The following is a 21,074-nucleotide window of genomic DNA, read 5'->3' on the forward strand; positions in this document are numbered from 1 at the left end:
CCAAAATTATCTGCCTGAATAGACACCGCTAGAGGTAATTCAGAAATGATTAATGTATCTGAAATTTGGGTGAACTGACCCTTTATAAGCCAGGAAGGGAGAGGTCTTTTAGGTCAGAATCGACTAAATCGAATAAAGGAGCTTCAGCCTCCATTAAGAAAGCTTTGAAGTTGGATATTCCACGGCTAAAATCTATTACAGTTTATTTAATTGACAGTGTTTTTAACCTTTTGGCAACAGCAGCACAATAAAAACATAATGCTGGAAACTGTAATCACTGTCTCAGATGGCTGGTCCGGTCCCTTTTGAGGACATTCACAGGACCTGAACTGCTGCATTGTGGTCGGAGGCGTCATGAACGTGTGGTTCAATCGGTCCTCGTGGTTCAGTCCCACAGGGGGATGGATGCGGGGAGTGACAGCTCACCTCGATGTGGATTCCCTCCTTGGGTTTCTTGCGGTAGAACAGGCCTTTGATGTCAAAGTTCGGGCACCGCGTGTCCTTGTGAACCGGTGAACGAACCCTCTCTCCTTCACAGGTGATGATCACGTAGGGATCTACAGCTACAGGAAGAACGAGTCAGATTGTGCTGATAACAGACAGTCTATATCAGATTGTACGCACTCATTAGGGGATGAAATTATTCTCCCCTAATATCATTTTCATCATCAACACGTCTCCAGGTTGTACATTCAAAAAAGTCCTTGCACACCTCATCACACTCACCCCTCCTGTCCATTATCTGACACCTTACAAACTTCCACATTATTCTGCGTCTTCATTAGCTGTAACCGCAGTAAACAAGGCTATAAACCCGTATGACACCGGTGCAGAGTGCAGAGGATTTCACTGATTAATGAGGACCAGGAGAACTCACCTGCACATACACTGCGAAACTCTGTAAACAACAAACACTTCTCCCTACCGACAGGCTGCACAGTGCTGACGGGTTTTTAATGACAGGTCGGTTAATCATTTTGCCAGAGGGGCTTAATTACTGAAGAGCCTTTAACGACACACTGAGACTTCAATGTGTCCTCTGGATAAGTTTGCAAGCGATTAACAGCAACAAACTCTTGAAGAAAACCAAAGACTCCTTCGCACTGTCCATCACTTCATTAAACGGGATGTTATTAACACATCCAAAGTTCTCACCGAAACATTAATAAAGTGAGTACAAGTGGTGGACAATGTGCAGAATTCATTGTTCTCTTTATTATCAATTAATCTGCCAATTATTTCCTCATCTTGTGATCTTTGAAATGTCTGAAAATAGTCGAAAATGAACAATTTCCCACAGGACGAGACACCAACTTAAGCTCCATAAAAACAGCATGTATAAATATACAATCTGTAACAGTAACTACAGTTTCTGCCTATGAAAGAACCTGAAACATTCCTGCACTCTGTCCATCACTTGTTCTCACTTCATGAACAATGATTCAGTTATTTACTTTAATTGGAGGTGCTCAGTACAGGGTTTTGTTAATTATAAGAAGAGCTCATTGACTTTAATTAGGTTCTGCTGGCGCCCTCTGATTGGAGCTATATTCTTTTTAAATGGTACTGCTGCTCTTTGTCACCTGATATGTTGTTAATAAAGTACCAGCGATAGACAGAATGCAGTTTTTGTGTTTTTCAACCTCATTTTTCAGTCTCTTCACCTCTACTACAGTTCATCACATCAAGTAAATCAACAGCGGTGGAAAGTACATTCACTTAAATACTGTACTGAAGTACACTTTTACTTTTGAGGTACAGTCTGATTTTGTTTCTACTCCACTACATCTCAAAGGCAAACATTCTACTTTTTACTCGACTACATCCATCTGACAGCTGTAGTTACTGGTTACTTTGCAAATCAAGATTTTACATAAAAACACATGATAAGCTTATTAAATATATTGTTAAAGATTAAACCAGTGGTTCCTCACATTTGTGGCTCTTGTTGTTTTAATTTCACGGCAGCTTTTTTTCAAATCTCTAATAAATGTTACACGTTTTAAATTATGGGAGAAAGTGAAAATTGCAACAACAAAAAAAAAAAAAACATGATTAATTTATTAAAAATCTAAGGTAACTTTTTCGAGTGAGGATAAATAATAAATAAATGTGATATGTTTAACCAAAGATACATTTCTCCTCTAAACGTCTCACATGGTTTCACCCAAATAAAGTTAAGAGGTAAAATTGTACAATAATTCACAGTTTTTTCTACTTTTCTCTCCTGTTAATCTTCTGAAACAGATTTATCTTGTGGCCCTTCGGAGGGGCCCGAACCTGAGGTTGGGAACCACTGGACTAAACTTCCGAACTGTATGTGAAGTAGTTAAAACTTGCTCCACCTCACAACAGTAAAACGCTGTTTACACACTGATGCAACAGTATTAATAGTTAATGGTTTAATTAATGAGAATATATTACTCTGTACTCTTAAAGTACATTCTTTACTTCAACTTAAGTAAGGTTTTTTAATTGTTTCATTTGTACTTTTACTTCAGTATCAGAGTAGTTGAGTAGTTCTTCCACCACTGCTGCTCTCTCAGCAAAGGAATCTCTGTATTAAAGCCACTATCATGGAGGAAATTAACATTTCTGACTTTGGCGCCACCCGGTGGACAATGTGGCAGTCACCGCAGCAGCCTGGTGTCGGATACTGCACCGATTTTCACCGGGATTGTCTCATTTTTAAGTCATGACATCTGAATAATTCACTATAAATCGCTATACAGAATCTATACATAGTGGCTTTAACGGTGAGCGAGTTGTAAAAGTTACAGGTTTGTGCACACAATGTAAGAGCTTTACAGGGGTTTGGGACTACATACTGCAGGCTACAAACTACATAAAGAACTAGAGTTTCAGCAGATGGTGCTGTGGTACCTCGTGCTTTGCTCTGACGTCTTTCCTTATTGGGATTGAGGCAGTGAAGCTCTGTGGGTGTTCACAGGAGTTCACAATGCTTTAAATACAGGAACATGTAAAATACACAAAGTCAAGACTGGATAAGCTCTTCTGCACACGGTGTAGTGGTCCTACCTCCATTGGAGTCTTGTCCCTGCAGACCCTCAGCATTCAGTACATGGACCTGAGTGACCAGCTGAGGGTAGCCACACATCCCCGTCCAACATGTCTGAGGAGGCTCGTCCAGAGTCAGCTCTCTGGGAAACAAAGAGTGTACTTTTTACATTAGTACCTTCCAACCACTGCTTCTTTAACAGTGTACAAGAGGACCTAATTAATATGCAGTGACACCGACTTAACTACAGAACATAATTCCTCGTCCTGAGAGCTGAAATGAGAGCAAAAACTTTGTGAAACACTCCTCTGGGAAATGAAGTCAAGCAGGAGTAACTTGTGCATGCAAACAGCAAAACAGCTGCCTTAAAACATCAGTCAGGTGGCTGTAGAGTACGGACACTGAAACAGATTCCTGTTCATGCTGGCTTTAAGCAGGTTTCCACTCAAGGACTTTTTCCAGGACTTTTTCTTGACAATACAGGACATCACTTTCTCACAAGTGGTCACAAAAGTTACCGGTAGGTCAATTATTGACACATTCACAGTTTTATTTCTCCTTTTCTAATGATGAGCGGTTCATGATGCAGTGATGCAGGTTCAAGGTAGTTGGTCAGTGTTTATGGGTTATGGATTTTTCTGCAGCATCTTCTGTAATTTGACTACAGTTTACTACAGTTTCCTCAAACCCAGGTTAACGTAGGCGTAGATCTGAGTAAGGGGCTAAAATACAACATTGATTATTTCCAGGATATTTGGTCATTTTAATCATTTTCCAGGTGTTTCCAGGACTGGAAAAACAAGTCTCTAAATATCCAGATTTTCAAGATTTTCATTTTCTAACATCTTCATTCTGTGCATATGAAGTTTATCTATTAATATGAGGCTTTATTAGTCTGAGTTTCCTTCCCCTCAATCTTTTGGGATTGTGTATATTTTGGATTTACACCTTATTGATATTTTATATCTCCACTGTTTCCTATGTTGTGATGCAACTGCTTGCACAGCTAATTCCCTCTGGATAAATAAAGTTTTATCTCATCTTATCTTATGTGTAACATGAGAGACCTTGAGCAATGTGAGTTTTTTTTTACTATATATGAGTCCACTTGACACAAGTTGTTTTATTGACTCTTAGTAATAAATGCTGTGAAAATTTGCCCTGAGAGACAAGCAGACATACATTGTACAGACATAAATAAATCCTCTCTGCAAACATGTTGAACATTTGTTGAAATGAAACCTGCAATTCCATCTATTGGACATTTTATGGTGCTAAATTGGTTGTAAAACACTGACTAATACACTCAGCGAGCAACATAACTACCAATCTTGTATCAGAAATTGTGTCATCAACCTTTGTACATAATGTGTGATTGTGTCCCTCCTGTTAGGCTCCTGAGGTTTCTTCTATTTTCCAGTTTTTCTTTACTTGAATCGAGACTGTTGAGTTTTATAAAGACTGTAAAAGGCCGCCTGAGGAAAACTGTGATTTGTGATTTTAGTCTGTATATATGACCTGACTTGACATAGGTCTGACTCGAAAAACAAAAACAACATCAAACCCTGTCCGGGAGCTGCGCCTTGTCACCGAGCAACACGGACCTTTTCTCTCGTAACACAGGGAGTCACTGTTGGAAATAGTAACTGTACTAGCTGCTGCCACTAGCCAGTAAGCGGTCCTATTAAATGTCTGTACCTGGACTTTGGAGCTGAAAGGAGTTTAAACAATGTATGTATAATGTTACACATCATCCAAGGCCAAGAACATTCGCTTTTGTGAAGTTAGAAGTTAATTATTCTCTGTTTTGAACAACGAGACGTGTCTGATGTTACACTTTTCAGTCTCCTTGCTGGTTGTTTTGACACATTGCTGCTTTTTTTTAAGCATTTAACAATCGGCTCTTAAAATACATATATTTAAATAATTGAACTAATATCATAAACATGTGAAGATTAGTCGACTATTGGCTTTAACTAACAAAGGATTTATAAGGAAAATCTTTAGTCGGGGACAGCCCAAACTACACTTATGATGAGTCTGAGTCGACCAGTACATACTTGTTATTCTGTTCCTGCTCAGACAATAAAATAACATCAAGGAGCTACAAACTTATACAGTTATATATATAAAGAGAGCGTGCACACTGCAGCTAGACCTACAATATGTGACTTTATTGTCTACTTATGGTGGAGGATCACTCAAAGGTTCAAAGCGGCCTAAAAAACTCTGCAGCCGAAGACTCAAATTTACATAAATCTGCTTTCCAGGAGGTTCAAACTGTTAGTCTTTGTGTTCAGTGATAAGATATCAGATTTACTTGCAGTCTGAAGGCACATCAGTGAAGACACGGAGCAGGAAGTCGCCCTGCTGCCCGGGGTCAAAGGTTGTGGGAATGATAACGTAACGGCCCTCCTTTAGCTCCTTCCTGAGGAAGACGCAGCGCGAGTTGATGTAGATGGAGCCCGCTACTTTCTGCTGGGCTGAGTGCATACGGTACTTCCGATTTAGCTCCACCTGCAGGATGAGAAGACATTATAGCAGTAGTTTGTCCAGCTGAGGGATTTGTTAGTTTATGAACTGTTAAAGCTCTGTGGAGGCTTCTTATTTGTGAATGGGTGTGTTTCTACCCGGTGAATATCAAAGCCTATGGCGAGGTTTTCCCCTTTGCCCTCTTTGGGTGTGGCTCTCTTCTCTTTTTGCTGCAGGCAGATCAGCACCTCATCCTCCAACTTCTTCACATCAAACACGTACTGGGGAGAGAGAGGAGGAGACACTGTGTCAACACTGGTCACACTGGCTCTCTATAAACACACAAGTACACAAACAATACCACGACCAACCTGAGGGTTCTGCAGAAAGGTCGCCTTGTGATTGATGCAGCCTCCGGACCGGTTGCGAAGGGGGTCCTGGCGATGGACCCAGGAGCCCCTCATCACCTCCTCCTCCCAGGTTTTGTGGATGCTCAGGTAGGAGGTGTTGATGAGGCGGCACATGATCAGGTCAGTGAAGTACTGGCAGAAGTCGTCGAACGTCATCCTGCAGGAGGGCAGGAAAAGGAGAGGAGAGAAGAGACCGGAGAGAGTGGATACCAACTAGAGGGAAAAGCTTGAAAGAAGAAGACCTTCAACAGGTACAAAAATAGAGGAAATGAGATCAGGAACAAAGAAAAGGGTTACATGTTAACGGGAGACTAAGATTTCTGGTGCTGACATGGAATCTGATTAAATTTTGACCAATGTGAGCTTTTAAAAAATGTCATAACTTCACCATTTGACCGTTTTAACGCCCCAAAAATCTACAAACATTCAGTGTTTTTTATTCATGTTAGTGTAGAAAAAGCCTTTTGTAAAGCAATAGTTTTCCCTTTTGGGAAATACATTTATTCTCTTTCTTCCTATTAGATCAGAAGATCAATACCACTCTCATGTCTGGAGACTGGAGGCAGAAGGGGAAGAGCTAGCCCTGCTCTGCCCAGAGGTAACAAAATCCAACCTCCCACAACCCCTAAAGTTCATTAATTAACAGGCAGAAAAGGAAGTCACTGCACATGCCAAAACCGTCTTTATATGGATTAAACAAACATTTAATGTTTTATTATCTATCTTTGAGTTGTAAGTGTGTGTGTATGTTCTACCTAATGTGTTTGTTTGAATGCCACACTGTAAAGCACATCTAAGCTGCATTTCATGTATGAAAGGTGCTATATAAATAAAGTTATAGTTAAAGTTAAATTATTATTATTACTTCCCAACTGTTCCTTTAATAGCCCCCCGATTAGCCCTGAATGTCAGTTCAGGTGAGTGGCTCCATACAGGACAGTATGAATCAATTAGTCAATATTTTTTTTTACCATGCCAGCACCACCAAAATAAAGGGAATAACAACATTATTAGTACTTAAATGGTTCTCACCAGAACTCGCCGTCGTCCTGCACGGTGACACCAAGCTTTTCTCTCTCGCTCTTGCTCACCTTGTTCCACTCCTCCGAACTGCAGCGAGCAAAGACAGAAGAACAGCATCAATCTGAGAAACTACGAGACAAAGAGTTCCTGTATCTGATGTTCATTGTCTGATTTAAATTCTATAAAAGCTCCTGTCACCTGCCAACTTTTGGCTGTATTTTATTTAGGAAAAGTCTTCATTAAAAGCAACTTTATACAAAGTTTTTTTTTGTACCTTAAGATAATAGATTAACTCTCATTTGTATGCTACACTGAGTTATAATAGGGTGAATGGTGCCTCTGTTTACATAACGCTTTATGGCACTAAGTCACACGCCACCAACTATGTCACTGATTTTGGTGAAACTGGATCATATTTTATAGAAAACATTTTTTTCTGGTTTTCCCTCTGATCTCCTCCAGCTGCTCTGTGTTTCCAGATAGACAGTAAAGTTACTGCTGCGAAATGAGGAGTGAAGAATGCTGGTTGCGTCAGAACCGGCCAGTGTAACGGGGCTCAGCAGTTTCTATGGACATACAAGCTCAACAGACGTAAGAGGACGTTGATGGAGGAAGCTAAGAGGAGGAAAAGAGAGAGAACCCGCCGGAGCTTTGTGAAATAAAAGGCTGCAGACAGACAATGAGCTGGGCCTTCTTGCTGTTGGACTAGTCAGTAACATTAGCTGGCTTCCTCTGTCTTGTGTTGCACTTAGTTGATGTTTGGCTGAAAATATTTAAAAACGTTCTTTTGTGATACCGTATCGATTCTGCTAGATAGCAGTGCTGTAAGCTGAGGGATTATTATGCTGGATGTTACAGGAACTGTTATAAATACAAAAGCAGCACCCACTGTTCTGGTTGCCTAAAAAAACTTATATATAAAATATATCACTGTGCTTACAGTATCGCAATATATTGACTCGTAACCCCTGTATCGTGATACGTATCTTAATTATTGTCGATACACAGCCATAGAAAAGTTGTCAACTCGCTAGTTATTAGTTCTAGTCGCTAGTAATGTGATCATAGCAAATGTACAGCTGTCCAATGTACGACAGTGGTACTGCAAGTGGGGACACGACATCGCAACAAATACTAAATCTTCCATATTGTTGCTTTAATACGATGCCTTTATATGAACATCAGTGAGAAGATCGGCTATTTCTGTATACTTATTGTTAAAGCCTGCCACCGGGTCGGATTCAGTAAGATTCCCCTTGAAATCAATGAAAGGAGGAGGTAGATCCACTACCGCTTTTGTCCACAGGGGCCGCCAGAACCAACCCAGAATGTCAGTTCCTCGTTGGGGCTTTAATAGTGGCACATTTAGCTGTGAATCTTTAAATAGATCATAGTAAGTGTGAATTTAAATTCTCAGTAACTGTATTAAGCTGAGATAAAATAAATGATGCATGTGTCTATCCCTCACGGGGCTCTACGAAACTCTTCATGTGTAGTTGTGAGCGTGAATCATAACCTAAACATCAAGGTCCGTTCTGTATTCACAGGCTCCGGGGGAAACACGGGGCATTTACTGGATGCATTAGCTCTGTGTTTATGTCTCACTATTTACGATTCACTGACAAACGTCCACATCTCAACAGTCTGTCAGACTCCATTTACAGTAACAGGTTTTTATCAAACCATGAATAAATTATTCAGTGAAAGCGAGTGAATGATTGAGAAAGAGGAGAGATGACTCACGTCTCTTTAATAACATCTTTCTCTCTTTCAGGCCTTATCAATAATTCAGACTCCATTATGATCCTGCTTTACCACCTCCCTGTTTGTTTCACAGAGTCTGGTCGCTAACAATCCAAAAGGCAGAGAGATGTCGAGGGAGCAACGTTATCTCAGCGCTGCCCATTCCCCTAAGAAATGTCCGGAGGAGTAAAGCAGAGAGGAAAAAATGAAATGAAACACTCTTTTCTAGGGAGAAATAACAGCCTTGTCCATCTGATTGAATTCCCACTTGTGCAAACCAGTCATTTTCATTCACCTTGAGGTTTGAATTGAAGGGTTAGTCAGCTCAATTTGGGAGTGTCTGTTTTGGGAGGGTCCCGGGGAAAATGATACCTGATCCTTTACTGCACCGTGTGATATTGCTCTCTAGAAACAAGCTCTAACGGGGCTGAATTCAGCCATTCGTCTTTGCTCTGTGGCCCATTAGCTTGATTGCTTATCCATTTTTCAATGTCTACACGACATTTCTCATTGTGCAGCTTTCTTGTCTACGTTGTGGGCATTACATAAGGGTCGCTCTCTGTCCAGTGGTTGGTTGTTTGCTCATTCATCACATGCAGTCCCTCTAGAAATTTTGCGAGACGAAAGGGACCAGTTGACTTTGTCGTTTTTAAAATTAAATTAGTGAAATTGGTTGGATTGGTACAGGTCACAACAAGGTCACGTACGGAAGGACAAAGGACATTGTTGGTGTTGCTCTGGAAATGTTCCACGTCTGACTCACCAAGATCACCGTGCTAAATTGGAACAGATGGATGAAAGAAGGCTCAATGAGACAGAGATAGGATTTGATGAGCGGCAGTACTTCATCCACGCCTGTAGGCGGCAGTGTCGTGGTTACCTGTCGCTCCAGGGGCCGCTCCACTCCTTCTCTCCCCAGGGGTTCCTCATGCGGATCATTTGCAGCTTTTCCGATTTGAAGAAGGCCAGCAGTCCGTGACCTAGCCGCACTTTCCGAACGTCCGTCACAGCGTAGGCGTGACCTTTGACCAGACCACAGTCCAGCCGTGCCTCCATGTCCTCTATTGTGGTTGCCTGGGAAACGGCAAAAACAGGGTAGTTTAGTGGCTGAAAACAGATGCGTGTGTGGATGTCTAGAAATCTGTAAAAGAGGGAGGCTGTTACAGTAGGTTTTAACGTTATACGATGTTCGCAGACCCCTGGATCGATCTAAATGTACCAGTTGATAGTCTGATTCTAAACTTATGAATCGGTTGACTGAAGCTTTGCTGCTAACAGCGCCTCCACTCTCGTTTGGAGGTAAAAGGTCAACGCCAGTGTTGTGCAACAAGCGCAACGGGAGCAACGTTAGTGCAGCGTAGCTTGTGAGTTTTGGTACAGTATCGTAGCTCTAGATTTGTATTGGAATTGTCTTAAAAGGGAGATTTGCACACCACTATTGGCTAGTGTTCGTTCACCTATTTTGGTCCAATTCAGGCACTGGGCATTGCTTTATTACCACATTGGTCTTTAAACTTTAAATAAGAGAGGCTACTGGAAAACTCTCTTGTGTGGAACAGCTTGTGCATCCATTTTGCATCTTGTAGAGCCGCCTAAAGGTCTCATAAACAGGCAAAGTTGCCTGGGAAACCACACACACACACACACACACACACACACACGCACACAGGAAGATTTTCAGTGAGTGTATGTGATTAAGCAAATAACAGTGATGTGACACTTTCAAATTTGAGCAATGCGCCATTTGTGAATGAAGAGCTTTGGATGGTAAAAGGAAAAGGGGACGGAGTCATTAAGCAGCGTTATCAGAAAATTGGTTGTTCGATCCAGTAATTATGTGTTCAGTGCACTTGGCTTTTTTTGTGACACATTACAGTGCAAATTTCATACATTACTATCCTGGCAACAGCTGAGAGTCTGATTAATATGGCACACAGGCAGTCGAGCACACAGGAAATATAGATGTACTATTAAATTGAGTTCTAAAACACTGGTTTGTCCAAATAGGAGCTGTGAGAAGGAATACTGATCCCCAGACTCCCCAGAGTCTCGTACTCCTAAAAGACCTGCTAATGGGAGTCATGGTGGCTCAATGTTCTTTGTGTACACCCTCGAAAGTTATACTCTGATTATATTATACTATCCCAATGATACCGTGCATGAATTATGGGAGCTACCTCCTGATATCCCCTCCAAAAGAAAACTGGTTTACAGTGCAGATTGTTACAGTTATTGTGTGATAGTTTTCTCAACAAACAAATGGTTTCCTGATGAGTTTATGGTCTCAGTCTCTAGTTTCAGTCTTTTTCCATACAGCATGATGTTCATTTAGTAACTGATGGTCCCATTTAGAGTAAAATAGACCATAAAGCAGGGTATGCTTTAGGGCGGGGCTACCTTGTGATTGACAGCTCATTCTCAGTGAGTCCGTCCAGCTCAACGCACCAAACTCAGATCAAACTGTCAAACTAGGCAGTGCTGATCAGATATGAATCCAGATTATATTACTGTGTTGATTATTTCTCTCTTAAAATCTGTTCATATTTTAGTGTTTATCTGTAATAGGAGAATGTGTGAGACCAGACGAGCGAAGCCAACGTTTGCAGCTCAACTCGCAGTACGTCATCGCTGCTAAAAAACAACAACATTGCGACAACCATAATGCCGAACTCGAGACTTCAAAACGGTATTTCAACAAACCAATGGGTGACGTCAAGATAGGTTCACACTTGGCTCCAACTGTAAGTCCCATAACACTACAGGAAGAATTAACTGGATTTTTACTTCCAGAAACTGGAGGTAAAAAAGCTCCTTTTACTACTCAACTCTATTAGAGTCTGTTTAGGTTAACCCAAAGTTTGGATCAGAGCTATTTATCTTTGGGTTTCCCTTTTGATCAAGTCTTTCTCTTTTGTAAATTCAATTCTGCATGTCAGGTTTGGTTGGTCCAGATTGTGGACCCATAAAGACTTGTAGCGGACCCACACAGAGCCTTTCTCTCCTATTAATACCCGCCTGATTTTCCTTTAGTCTCTTCCACGGAAGAATAAAAACTGAAATGAGAACACAAGTAGACCAGCTTCAGGTCTCACAGAGGATATGTGTGGAATTCATACATCTCCAAATAACAATTTAAGATTGTGAAATACAAGCTAAAGTAATAAGAACAATTCATAAATGTGGAAAATGCATTTTTGTATGCTATTGGTTAGATTGTCTGAGCTCTCATTACTCTTGCAGTTGAATAATAGACCCTCCAGTGTAAAAACTCATGCATATAAAAGAGCCATATCATTTAAAAACTGAACTGCACCTGACACTGAATCACAATATGTGCTTGTGAATTAGTTTTTGCTGGAGCGAGACATCGGGGAATAAGACTGGCGTGAAACAGAAGACCAACGGCCAAACAATGAAATCTATAAAGCAGCACACGCTTGTTTTCCTAACAAGCCGACACGAGTTCAGATACCGATGAAACACCTCTGCAGGCAAGTCCAGGACCGCTCTGCCTTGAATCCTAAAGCATCATTCATTAAGCTCTATTTGAAAACAGAAAGTAAAACTGAGACTTCACTATAAAACAACGTCGTCCACTGAAACACAGCTCTTCATGCTGAGAGCTCCTCGGTTCTCTCGGTTGACCCAAAACAATCAATGTGGATAATTTCAGAGATGATTTGCGATTTAGATGCAAGAAATGTTTGAAAAATGCAAAAGAGCTTTGTGTCTAGGGGGTTCAGTTTTAGGTCACACTAGCTAGAAGCAGAAGAGGGTGTAGAAAGTGAGACACTACAGCTGTAGTTGCTAAGTTTTTATTGATACCAGGGTCATTATCGATTCTGCTTAACAGGCCGATTCTTTAGCGATTCCTTTAATGATTAGCAGTAGCTGAAGCAGCAGTCTGTCTGTCATCATCTAAAATGGATGAAGTGAGAGAATATTACAGCATTTGTTTTTATTTGGGTTTTCAAAGTCAAAGACAAAATCTGCTAAGCCTGCCTGCATGTTATTACATATACATACACAATACTTTCAATAGGTTTATTATATTAGATTTTACTGTAATAAAATCGTGTATATATTTTAGTTATATTTTATGTATTTTGTTGTCTCATTACGTTTGTTCCTCTCCGCCATGACTTCTTCTTGTTTCCAGCAGCGTAGACGCATGAATTTGGAAACCTCTTCCAGCTATCTCAAGCTCAAAGCAACAGACATCATACTTTAATTGTTTTGTATGTGTATTGTTTACCAAAGGCTCACTCACTCACTCACTCACTTTTTTCATCTTCCTCATAAAAGTGCTCTGGTTTCTAGAAAATGTAAGCCTCACCACACTGAGTGGGTTCCTCTTGAACCCTTTTTCACTTATATTTTCCATTATCCTGGCATTAGGACGTGTGCTTCCCTGTAAGAAGTACCTACAACAATACCCGGCCTTTGTGCAAACATTTTGGAAAGGGCAATATCATCAAAACGGACAAATCAAAAGTGGATGCTATTCATCTGTGTGTTCCTCACGTAATCTCACACAAATTACTGCACAGCACTGGAGAGCCTTTGAAAAAGTTGCAGTAAGAATTAATGCAGAGATTTGCCACAAAAGAAGGCTGCTATCTGTGCTACGAGTATAGCATCAAATAACAAAAGAAGTTCACTCGTAAAGAGACGGTTTAGACTTTACTCCTTATAAAATGATTTACAGAGACCCAACAATTCCCACATGCAGTGAGCGTTTCCACAAAGTCAGCCGCAACAGGATTTTTGAAATCATAGCTGAAAATGCTTTAATTATTAAAGAGAGAGAACAACAGCTGTAGAGCCAGAATATTTTCACATCTAACTGAGGTGAAAGGGGTTTATTTCAGATAGTCTGACGACAGGGAATACAGCGACAAGGTGATTCACAGAGGCTCCAACCAAGACTCTCAAGGCCTGGAAAGCAGAGGTGTGAAGCCAAGAGATCTAACTCGGCTAGACGGTTAGAAACCAGAGTTGTTGGAACAGTGGAAGGACTAATAAAGATGGTTTGGATGAGTTTTAATTGTGTTTTAAGATGAGTTAACTTAGATAGGTATAATAGAGAAACTGTAATTCAGAAGGTGAACGTTGTGTTTTTCTATTTAGGAAAAAAGCTGTTTTTATTTTATTTGCTTTACATTTGTTGAGTTTATTTTGTAATTAAAGCTATAAAAGATTGTTCTATGAAGCAAACTCGCCACTCATCTCCCAGTGGGACTGCTGATATAGAGCATGTGTGAATAGCTGGACTGACAGTGGCCAGCTGGAAAACTTTCTCCCGACTCTTCAGCGTACCCTGATGGAGCAGCTGATGAGACCGTCTCTGTTGTGGACTTTGAGGACTCTTTCAAACAGCTGGTTGCGAGCCACCTCGTCTGTTGCCATCTGACCCTCCAGCAGGTCCACGGGCTCCGAAACACCACCCGTGAAATCCACCAGCGCATCTGCCGTGTTTCCCCCATCCAACGCCTCATAGCAGCCGTAAACTCTGCAGGAAGAGGACGAGACTCGGGTTATGTTTGTTAGAGCAGACAATCATTTTGATAATTGTGTTCAAGCAACTTTGCAAATTATTTGCAAGATTTTTTGCTTTTCTCAGTTTTATTTCATAGTAAACTTAATATATAATATGGATAAAAGACGACATTTAAAGACGTCACCTTGGAGTCACATTTTTCATTATTTTCGTTTAATTTTTTAGACAAAATTATCAATCAATTAATCAAGAAAAGAACTGTCACGCTTGTGCATATCATCATCTAGTCATCTATTGTCTGAATGCTGAAAAGACAAGTCTATGCGCCGCATTATGCTTTGTCTGTTTGTTTAAGAATGAGAGGTGTTATAAAAAGTGCTTTTCAAAGTTTCTACATGTGTAGGCAGAAGTTTGATATAATTTAATCCAATACTGAGTTTTTAGGTCTTCTCTAAAACTGGATCTGTGTGTTCGTTGGCACTGATACTAACTTGGCATAGGCCTTCTCCACCAGAGCGCTCCAGAACTCGTTGCTGTCGTTGGAGTGGCAGTAGACCAGCTGGTTGTCCACCGTCGGTAGCCGGTCGTCAATCACCACGTCCACCCACTCGCCGAAGCGCCAGAAGCGGAAGTGGAAAATTCCAGCGTACGATTCCGGCTTCTCCGTATCCCACTCCTGCTCCTTCCAGTCGGGAATGACCTGGAGGAGGCAGAGGACAGGGGGAAGAAGAGCAAGAGAGGAAGGGGGGCAGGTAAGCCAAACAAACAGGCGGTGGTCCATGGAGCATAAATAATGTCAAGGTGGAGTGGACTGCCAGAGTGAGACAGTGTACCCTCATGTCTGCTGATGCATTTAGGATTAAGGGGACAAATTTATCACCTTGGCTCTCTCAGTCATAAATCCATGCTGTAATAGGACATGGGTGAGAGGTAATAACTGTTTGTTGTGTGTGTGTGTGTGTGTGTGTGTGTGTGTGTGTGTGTGTGTGTGTGTGTTTCAGCTGCCCGCATTTGCTGTGGTCCAGTGAAGCCCCTAAAACACAGCCTCCATTTTGTGAACTGTAGTTAGGATTTTTTGACGAGAGGCAAAGAAAAACAAACAACAACAGATTCATATAAAATCTCAAAACACAAACAGAAATGGACACATATTGGTAAGTCCTATAATAGATCAAATAATAACACGCATTCACCCTTTATCTTTATAATAAAAACTCCTTATGACTACTTTTAAAATTGCTGACTCGATGAGTTTGTATTGCAGTCTCGTCTTTCCCTCGTGGGACAGAATGTGTATAAAAGCAACAACAACTATTAATAATTGACAACACAGCTTCCTGACCTTTTTGGCGCCAAGGTCAAGTGTGTAGGACAGAGCTGTCAAAACTGGCCAAAAGAAAATCACACCGGTTCAACCTTTCAGCCCGCTGTGTCCGTAAACCAATACATAACCGTCTACTGACCATAAGTCGTGACCCTCTCGGACGTGCTGCGGTCAGTGTGTCATTTCCAGTTGAGTGCTTCTGTGTCGCTGTTAGTGTATTTTTGCTGCTCTAGCTCAGTTAAATTTGTTATATTCTTCATTACAGCTTATAATTACCTGATATACATGTACTCTAGTTCTCCTCAAGCACTCATAGCTCTCTCCTTTTAGGGACTTTGGCTTTAGCTTAGCAGTTAGCAGTGTCTTCTCTCTCCTGATCTCTGTTGTTCGGTGACATATGTTTAGCTATTCCTCTGCCTCCTTTAGTACCACGAGGCTTTGGAAGCGTCACACCATGGAAGCTAAATCGTTAGTCTCCACTCTTGTTAGGATTAGTTGCTGTTGAGTTACTCGTCATCTGTTCCAAGCGTGTAGGACAAACTACAGTGGCCACAAACTCTCAAAAAACCCTGAAAGGCCTTATCTAGAGCCAGTGTTGGGTTTGTCTGTTCTGGGCTACTGTAGAAACACGGCAGCTCAACATTGCGGACTCCGTAGAGGAGGACCTGTTCCCTCTGTAGATTGAAATGCTAACAGTACTCCTAACATTGTCGAGTTTCTGCCCACCTGATGAATGAAACCACCATTTGCTCTCCTTTCTGCTCCGTTTTGGTCTCCAATAACTCCAGAATCTGCCTCTTTAGCTGCAGCTAGATGCTTACTTAGTGTATCTGGAGAACAGGTAGCGTACAGTGGCTTTATCGGTAACATTTTCTGCATGTTGTCACGTCATGTTGTGCTTGCTCTTTAAAATGTATGAAGTGTTGCTTTCCCACTGTGACTCAGTGTCGTAACAGAGCACCCAACCTGGAGGCGACCTGCGAAAGGGCACCTGTGAAAACCTCTACCGGTGTGAATATGGCATGCAATAAAAAACTGCAAACGATGCAGCGAGCGACACCGCACGTGAATTCACTGACAGCGTTCCAGCGGGTGTCCTTGGAGATGTCAAGGTGCGCTAACTGAACAGCAGTTCCTGTCAAACCTCTCCACAGGAGGTGACACTCTGCTGATGGAGAGAATCTGGCCTCTCCAGAGGACCTGCTCGGTGAGGCAGCAACAGCTCCTTTAAGAAGAGGAGGGGGGGGGGGGGGGAGAGAGAGAGAGAGAGAGAGAGAGAGAGAGAAACAAAGCACTGCACCACAGAAACCTCAGAGTCATTTTGTAATCCTTCGGGAGGCAATCTCTCCTCGCACTCCTCCCTGCTATTGCTTACTCTCTGACTCCGCACTGTGGACAGCGAGAGAGCGAAGGCTCTATCTATCTCAGCTTTCATGTGGGCCAAGTGTCGCTATGCAGCAACTGAACTCTGGTAGGTAAGTGACCTGACGACTGACCAGAAACACAAGCAGAAGGCACCTCGGCTTCCCGTGCTGTTTGTCAATAGACACACCGAGAGGGAACACAGGGGCTTTCCCCTCCCCCCCTTCCTCCTCCCCTCACATGAGTCGAGCACCAACATAAAAGAGGTTACCTGGATCTTACAAAACATTTACACTGCCTCTTATGCAAAAGGATTTTGGTGGTACAGTATTTCCTGGCAGGTATTAGAGTCAAGGATCTGAAAGCAAAACATTCAACATATTCAATTATCTATTTTTGCCCATTACGCCCATAAACTAATATACTTCCCTTCCTCCTCCCCTCACACGGTAGAGTCGAGCACCAACATCAAAGTGTCTGCCTTACTCCTACAAAACTGTTTTGATGTCTACATTTACACTGCCTCCTCTTATGCAAACCTCTAGGATTTTGGTGATACAGTACTTCCTGTCAGGTATTAGAGTCGAGGATCTGTAACCAAGTGAAAACACAAAACAAACAAATGTGTTACAAACAGTACTAAGCACAGTTCCCCGAGGGCAAACCCTGTGCTGTGATTGCAAATGTCATTAGATCTTGTTGCTTAGCACCTCTGCTCTTCTCTACTTCTGTGTAAGACCCACCCTCTACTATCGATGCTACACAGACATGCCCACATGCATAATGTACCAGCCTGCAGGCAAGAGCACAGAGTAAGAGTTACGGGACAGAAGGAAGAGGACAGAGAGAAAGTGAAGACGCTTAGTTTCGACATAGCTGCCAATCTAATCCAGATACAGTTGGTATCGACCTCTCAGCCTGCTGCCGTGTGCCGTCCAAGCATGTCTACAGAGTTGGAGCTTTCCTTCCGGCCGGACAACGAGCTGACGGAGATGATGCGCCTGCGGGTGCAGTCTCTGCAGCAGCGAGGACAGAAGAGACAGGACGGCGAACGCCTGCTGCGGCCCAACGAGGCCGTGTACCGGCTGGATTTCTCAAAGCAGTCCCTCCGATTCTCGCACTGGGCGGTGCGGCTGGCTCAGGCGGGACGCCTCACCATCACGGCCACCTCACAGCTCTGGACGCCTGACCTCACCCACCTGATGACACGCCAGCTGCTGGAGCCCGCCGGGGTTTTCTGGAGGGCGCCGGGTGATGCCAACGACGCGTCCGTTCAGTGCTACGAGGCTGACGCGCACGAGTTTGGCGAGAGGATCGCTGAGCTGGCTAAGGTAAGGAAGGTGATGTACTTCCTGTTTGCATTTGCAGAAGGCTGCAGCCCTGAGACTGTCGACAGCTCCATCAACTTCACAGTGGATAGCTGAGGCCTGGCTGTCACAACACTGGAGAAATACTTGCTACAAACTCTTTTTCTTTCTGTGCTTTGTGTGCATTTAGTTGAGGAAGTAAAGTTTATTTAAGGTTAAACCTGCATTTTCAATACGGATGGCTCCCTCTTAAGTGGCAATGTCACCTCACCTGACAACCTGTACGAACAAGACTACACTGATCCTTCTCTTTCTCCTTTTGTGACTCATTTACAAAGAAAATATAACTTTTGCTTCTGTTACTGAACCTCTCGATCACAACTGGTGCTTCTTTGTATCTTTGTATCGTACAATGTTGGGCATAAATACAGCTAAATACAAATAAATCCACTAAATCACAAAAGGTGTATCTGTATTTTCTTAACCAGTGTCTGAACACGGATCATGTCTTGAGCCAAAGTGTTATTCTCCCTCTACTCCTGTATGACAAACAGCCCGCCCTGACGGGTTTAGTAGAAATGAATCCCACATGAGGTAATGGATAGAGACAGTGTGTATTTGTGTGTGTGTGTGAGTATTCCCCGGCGGACGGGGGGAACAGGTTCCCGCTGCCTCATCCATCTCCGTCTTGCATGGTGACCCTGACAAACAAGAGAAGGAGGAGGCATTTGGATTTCATCTCTCAGCCTCCTCCTGCAGGCTCGCTGCTTCACACTGCAGCGGGGGGACGAAACAGTAACTGTGACTGCGAATGAGAAGACGCGTGTCAGATGAGGTGTGAAGAGAAAAGAAAATAACTGAGATGTCAGGAGGTATTACTCGTTTCTTTTCTATGGTACAAAGCATGTAACTAACTCGCCACCTGAACCAACCTTTAAAGGCTACACCTCCTATTTTTTTCTGATAGATAAAGAAATCGACCTCTCCTTCAGCCTTGAATGCATAAATAGTAATTATCCTCGAGTGTCCTCATTGGTATGTGTCCTTTTGCTCACTCTTGCCTGTCCCCCTTTGACCAATAGTTAAACAAACGGACTGGGTTTGGAGGAAATTGGTCATCTTATTATTACGTAATGATAAACAAACATGCCAATGCTAACATTTAAACATATACGGCGTTGAAGTAAGGACCTACGACTGCAGCTCTGGAGCTAAATGAGAGGCACTGGCTGTGTTTTGGAGGTAATTAACATGTACAAAAGCAATACAAATTAGCAATGTTTTGTACCAGCACTCTGGTCTCACTGGGGAACCGTGTCTGCTCCTGCGAGACCTGGATCATTACTTGTTTTGCTTTCATAGGAAGTAAATCTGGTGGCCAACAGGAGGCTGTGAACAGATGAACATCTAAAAGGCTGCTTTAAAAAAAAAAACAGACTTCCACTATTGTTATTATTGTTTAGATCTAACAAACTAGCACTCCAAGCTCTCGACTCTCTAAACTTAAATTGTGGTCCAATTTCAAACTATAAAACAGCAGCATACAGCAAATCAGTCCTCAGGGATCAGATCCAGCCTGCAGGACAATTACATAAAGCCCCCCCCCCCAACGTGTTTTTCACATCTTTCCCCATTAGGATTTAGATTTTCTTTTAACAAAGCTGCAAAATCAGAGCATTGCATCTCTTTAAACATCCTTGGGAAATAAGCTTATTTGTTTTCTGGTGGAGAGAATACTGATGCCACTCTCACATCTGTGTGTTAGCTTTAGGGCTTTGATCACCCCAAGGTGATCCCCTCAAAAACCCCAAAAGATATTCAGTTTGTTGCCACAGACGACTGAAGAAACCAGAAAATATTCACATTTATGCTGAAATTTGGACATTTTTTCTTAATAAATGACTCAAAATGATTAATCAATTATTGAAATAGATTGCGATTAATCTCGTAGTTGACAACTAATAAATGTTAATTGACTTATTGTTAGCTTAGCATAAGACTAGAAACAGGTGGAAACAGTTACAAAATCCACCAATAATCACCTCTAAAGCTCACTAATGAGCAGGCTATGTCTTGTTTGCTTAATCTGTATAAAAACTCAGGAACAATTAAATTTCTTAAGGGGAATTATGGGTTGGCTAAGCTAAGCTAACCTTAACTTTCACGGCAGATATTCTCTTTCTAAGCGAGTAAATATAATTCCCAAAATGTTAAGCTACTCCACTTTACAGAAGGCAGAGCCGACAGCACAGCGCTCCTGACATTTGATATCGAAATGTCTCTTTCTAAAACCAAAATAAAGGTTGACCCGGAGGACAGACGGTTTCAAGAGAGGTGGTCAGGTAGTTTTATTTAATGACGAGAGTCTCATGTGGCATTATTCTCTGCAAGAACACAAATAAACCCCCAAATTTCCCCCCCAAAAAGTTTAATATTTCTTTAAACTGAGCTATAATCACTGGATATGCAGTTGGGTGAAAACTGTGTGCGACTGTGTGTTGAAACAGAGCTAGAGAAACAGAGTAAACAGAGGGGAAGATACAGTGTAAGCACGCCCATAAGTACACACTCTGTCTGAGCAGACTGTCACAATCCAGCGTCTCGCTACAACAGGCCGGGGCATCTGGTTTCAAATCCCTTTAAACGCTAGGTAATCACGTTGTTTCCTCTGTCAAGATGGATGCCAAAGAACAGTTCAGAATAATCCTGACACCCGCAACTCCAGATCTCAGTACAGTGCAACTAATATTGTCTTCTGTTAATGTGACATGTTTGTATCGCGAGACACTAAACCGCTGGAACAGAAGCCAGAGGTTATTTAATGTAAATACAAGGAACTCTAATGAACCTTTCTGTATAGATAGATAATTAATAAAGAAAGAAATGATCAAATATCAAAGTCAAAATGTCTTCT

General features: G+C 42.0%; 2 protein-coding genes across 3 annotated transcripts in view; one reads left to right on the top strand and one right to left on the bottom strand.

The window, feature by feature from the left end:
• capn5b (calpain 5b) overlaps positions 1–21,074 on the bottom strand; it is a 61,357-nt gene that overhangs the window by 9,967 nt on the left and 30,316 nt on the right. The window contains exons 4-13 of one of the 2 annotated variants that reach the window (XM_051400927.1): positions 14,659–14,867; positions 13,987–14,179; positions 9,548–9,741; positions 6,934–7,011; positions 5,863–6,058; positions 5,650–5,772; positions 5,340–5,536; positions 3,040–3,161; positions 2,884–2,934; positions 427–563 (exon numbers count right to left, since the gene is read on the bottom strand). In XM_051400927.1, coding sequence (XP_051256887.1) covers positions 427–563; positions 2,884–2,934; positions 3,040–3,161; positions 5,340–5,536; positions 5,650–5,772; positions 5,863–6,058; positions 6,934–7,011; positions 9,548–9,741; positions 13,987–14,179; positions 14,659–14,867 — 1,500 coding nt within the window. The remainder of the gene's footprint in view (positions 1–426; positions 564–2,883; positions 2,935–3,039; positions 3,162–5,339; positions 5,537–5,649; positions 5,773–5,862; positions 6,059–6,933; positions 7,012–9,547; positions 9,742–13,986; positions 14,180–14,658; positions 14,868–21,074) is intronic. The other variant, XM_051400928.1, reaches the window with a different exon arrangement.
• Positions 17,617–18,623, top strand: ompb (olfactory marker protein b). Its single transcript, XM_051400929.1, has one exon. It carries the CDS (start codon positions 17,630–17,632, stop codon positions 18,275–18,277), a length of 648 nt encoding a protein of 215 aa, XP_051256889.1. The 5' UTR covers positions 17,617–17,629; the 3' UTR covers positions 18,278–18,623.

The sequence above is a fragment of the Dicentrarchus labrax genome, unplaced genomic scaffold, assembly GCF_905237075.1.
Source record: "Dicentrarchus labrax unplaced genomic scaffold, dlabrax2021, whole genome shotgun sequence".
In the NCBI taxonomy this organism is placed as follows: Eukaryota; Metazoa; Chordata; class Actinopteri; family Moronidae; genus Dicentrarchus; species Dicentrarchus labrax.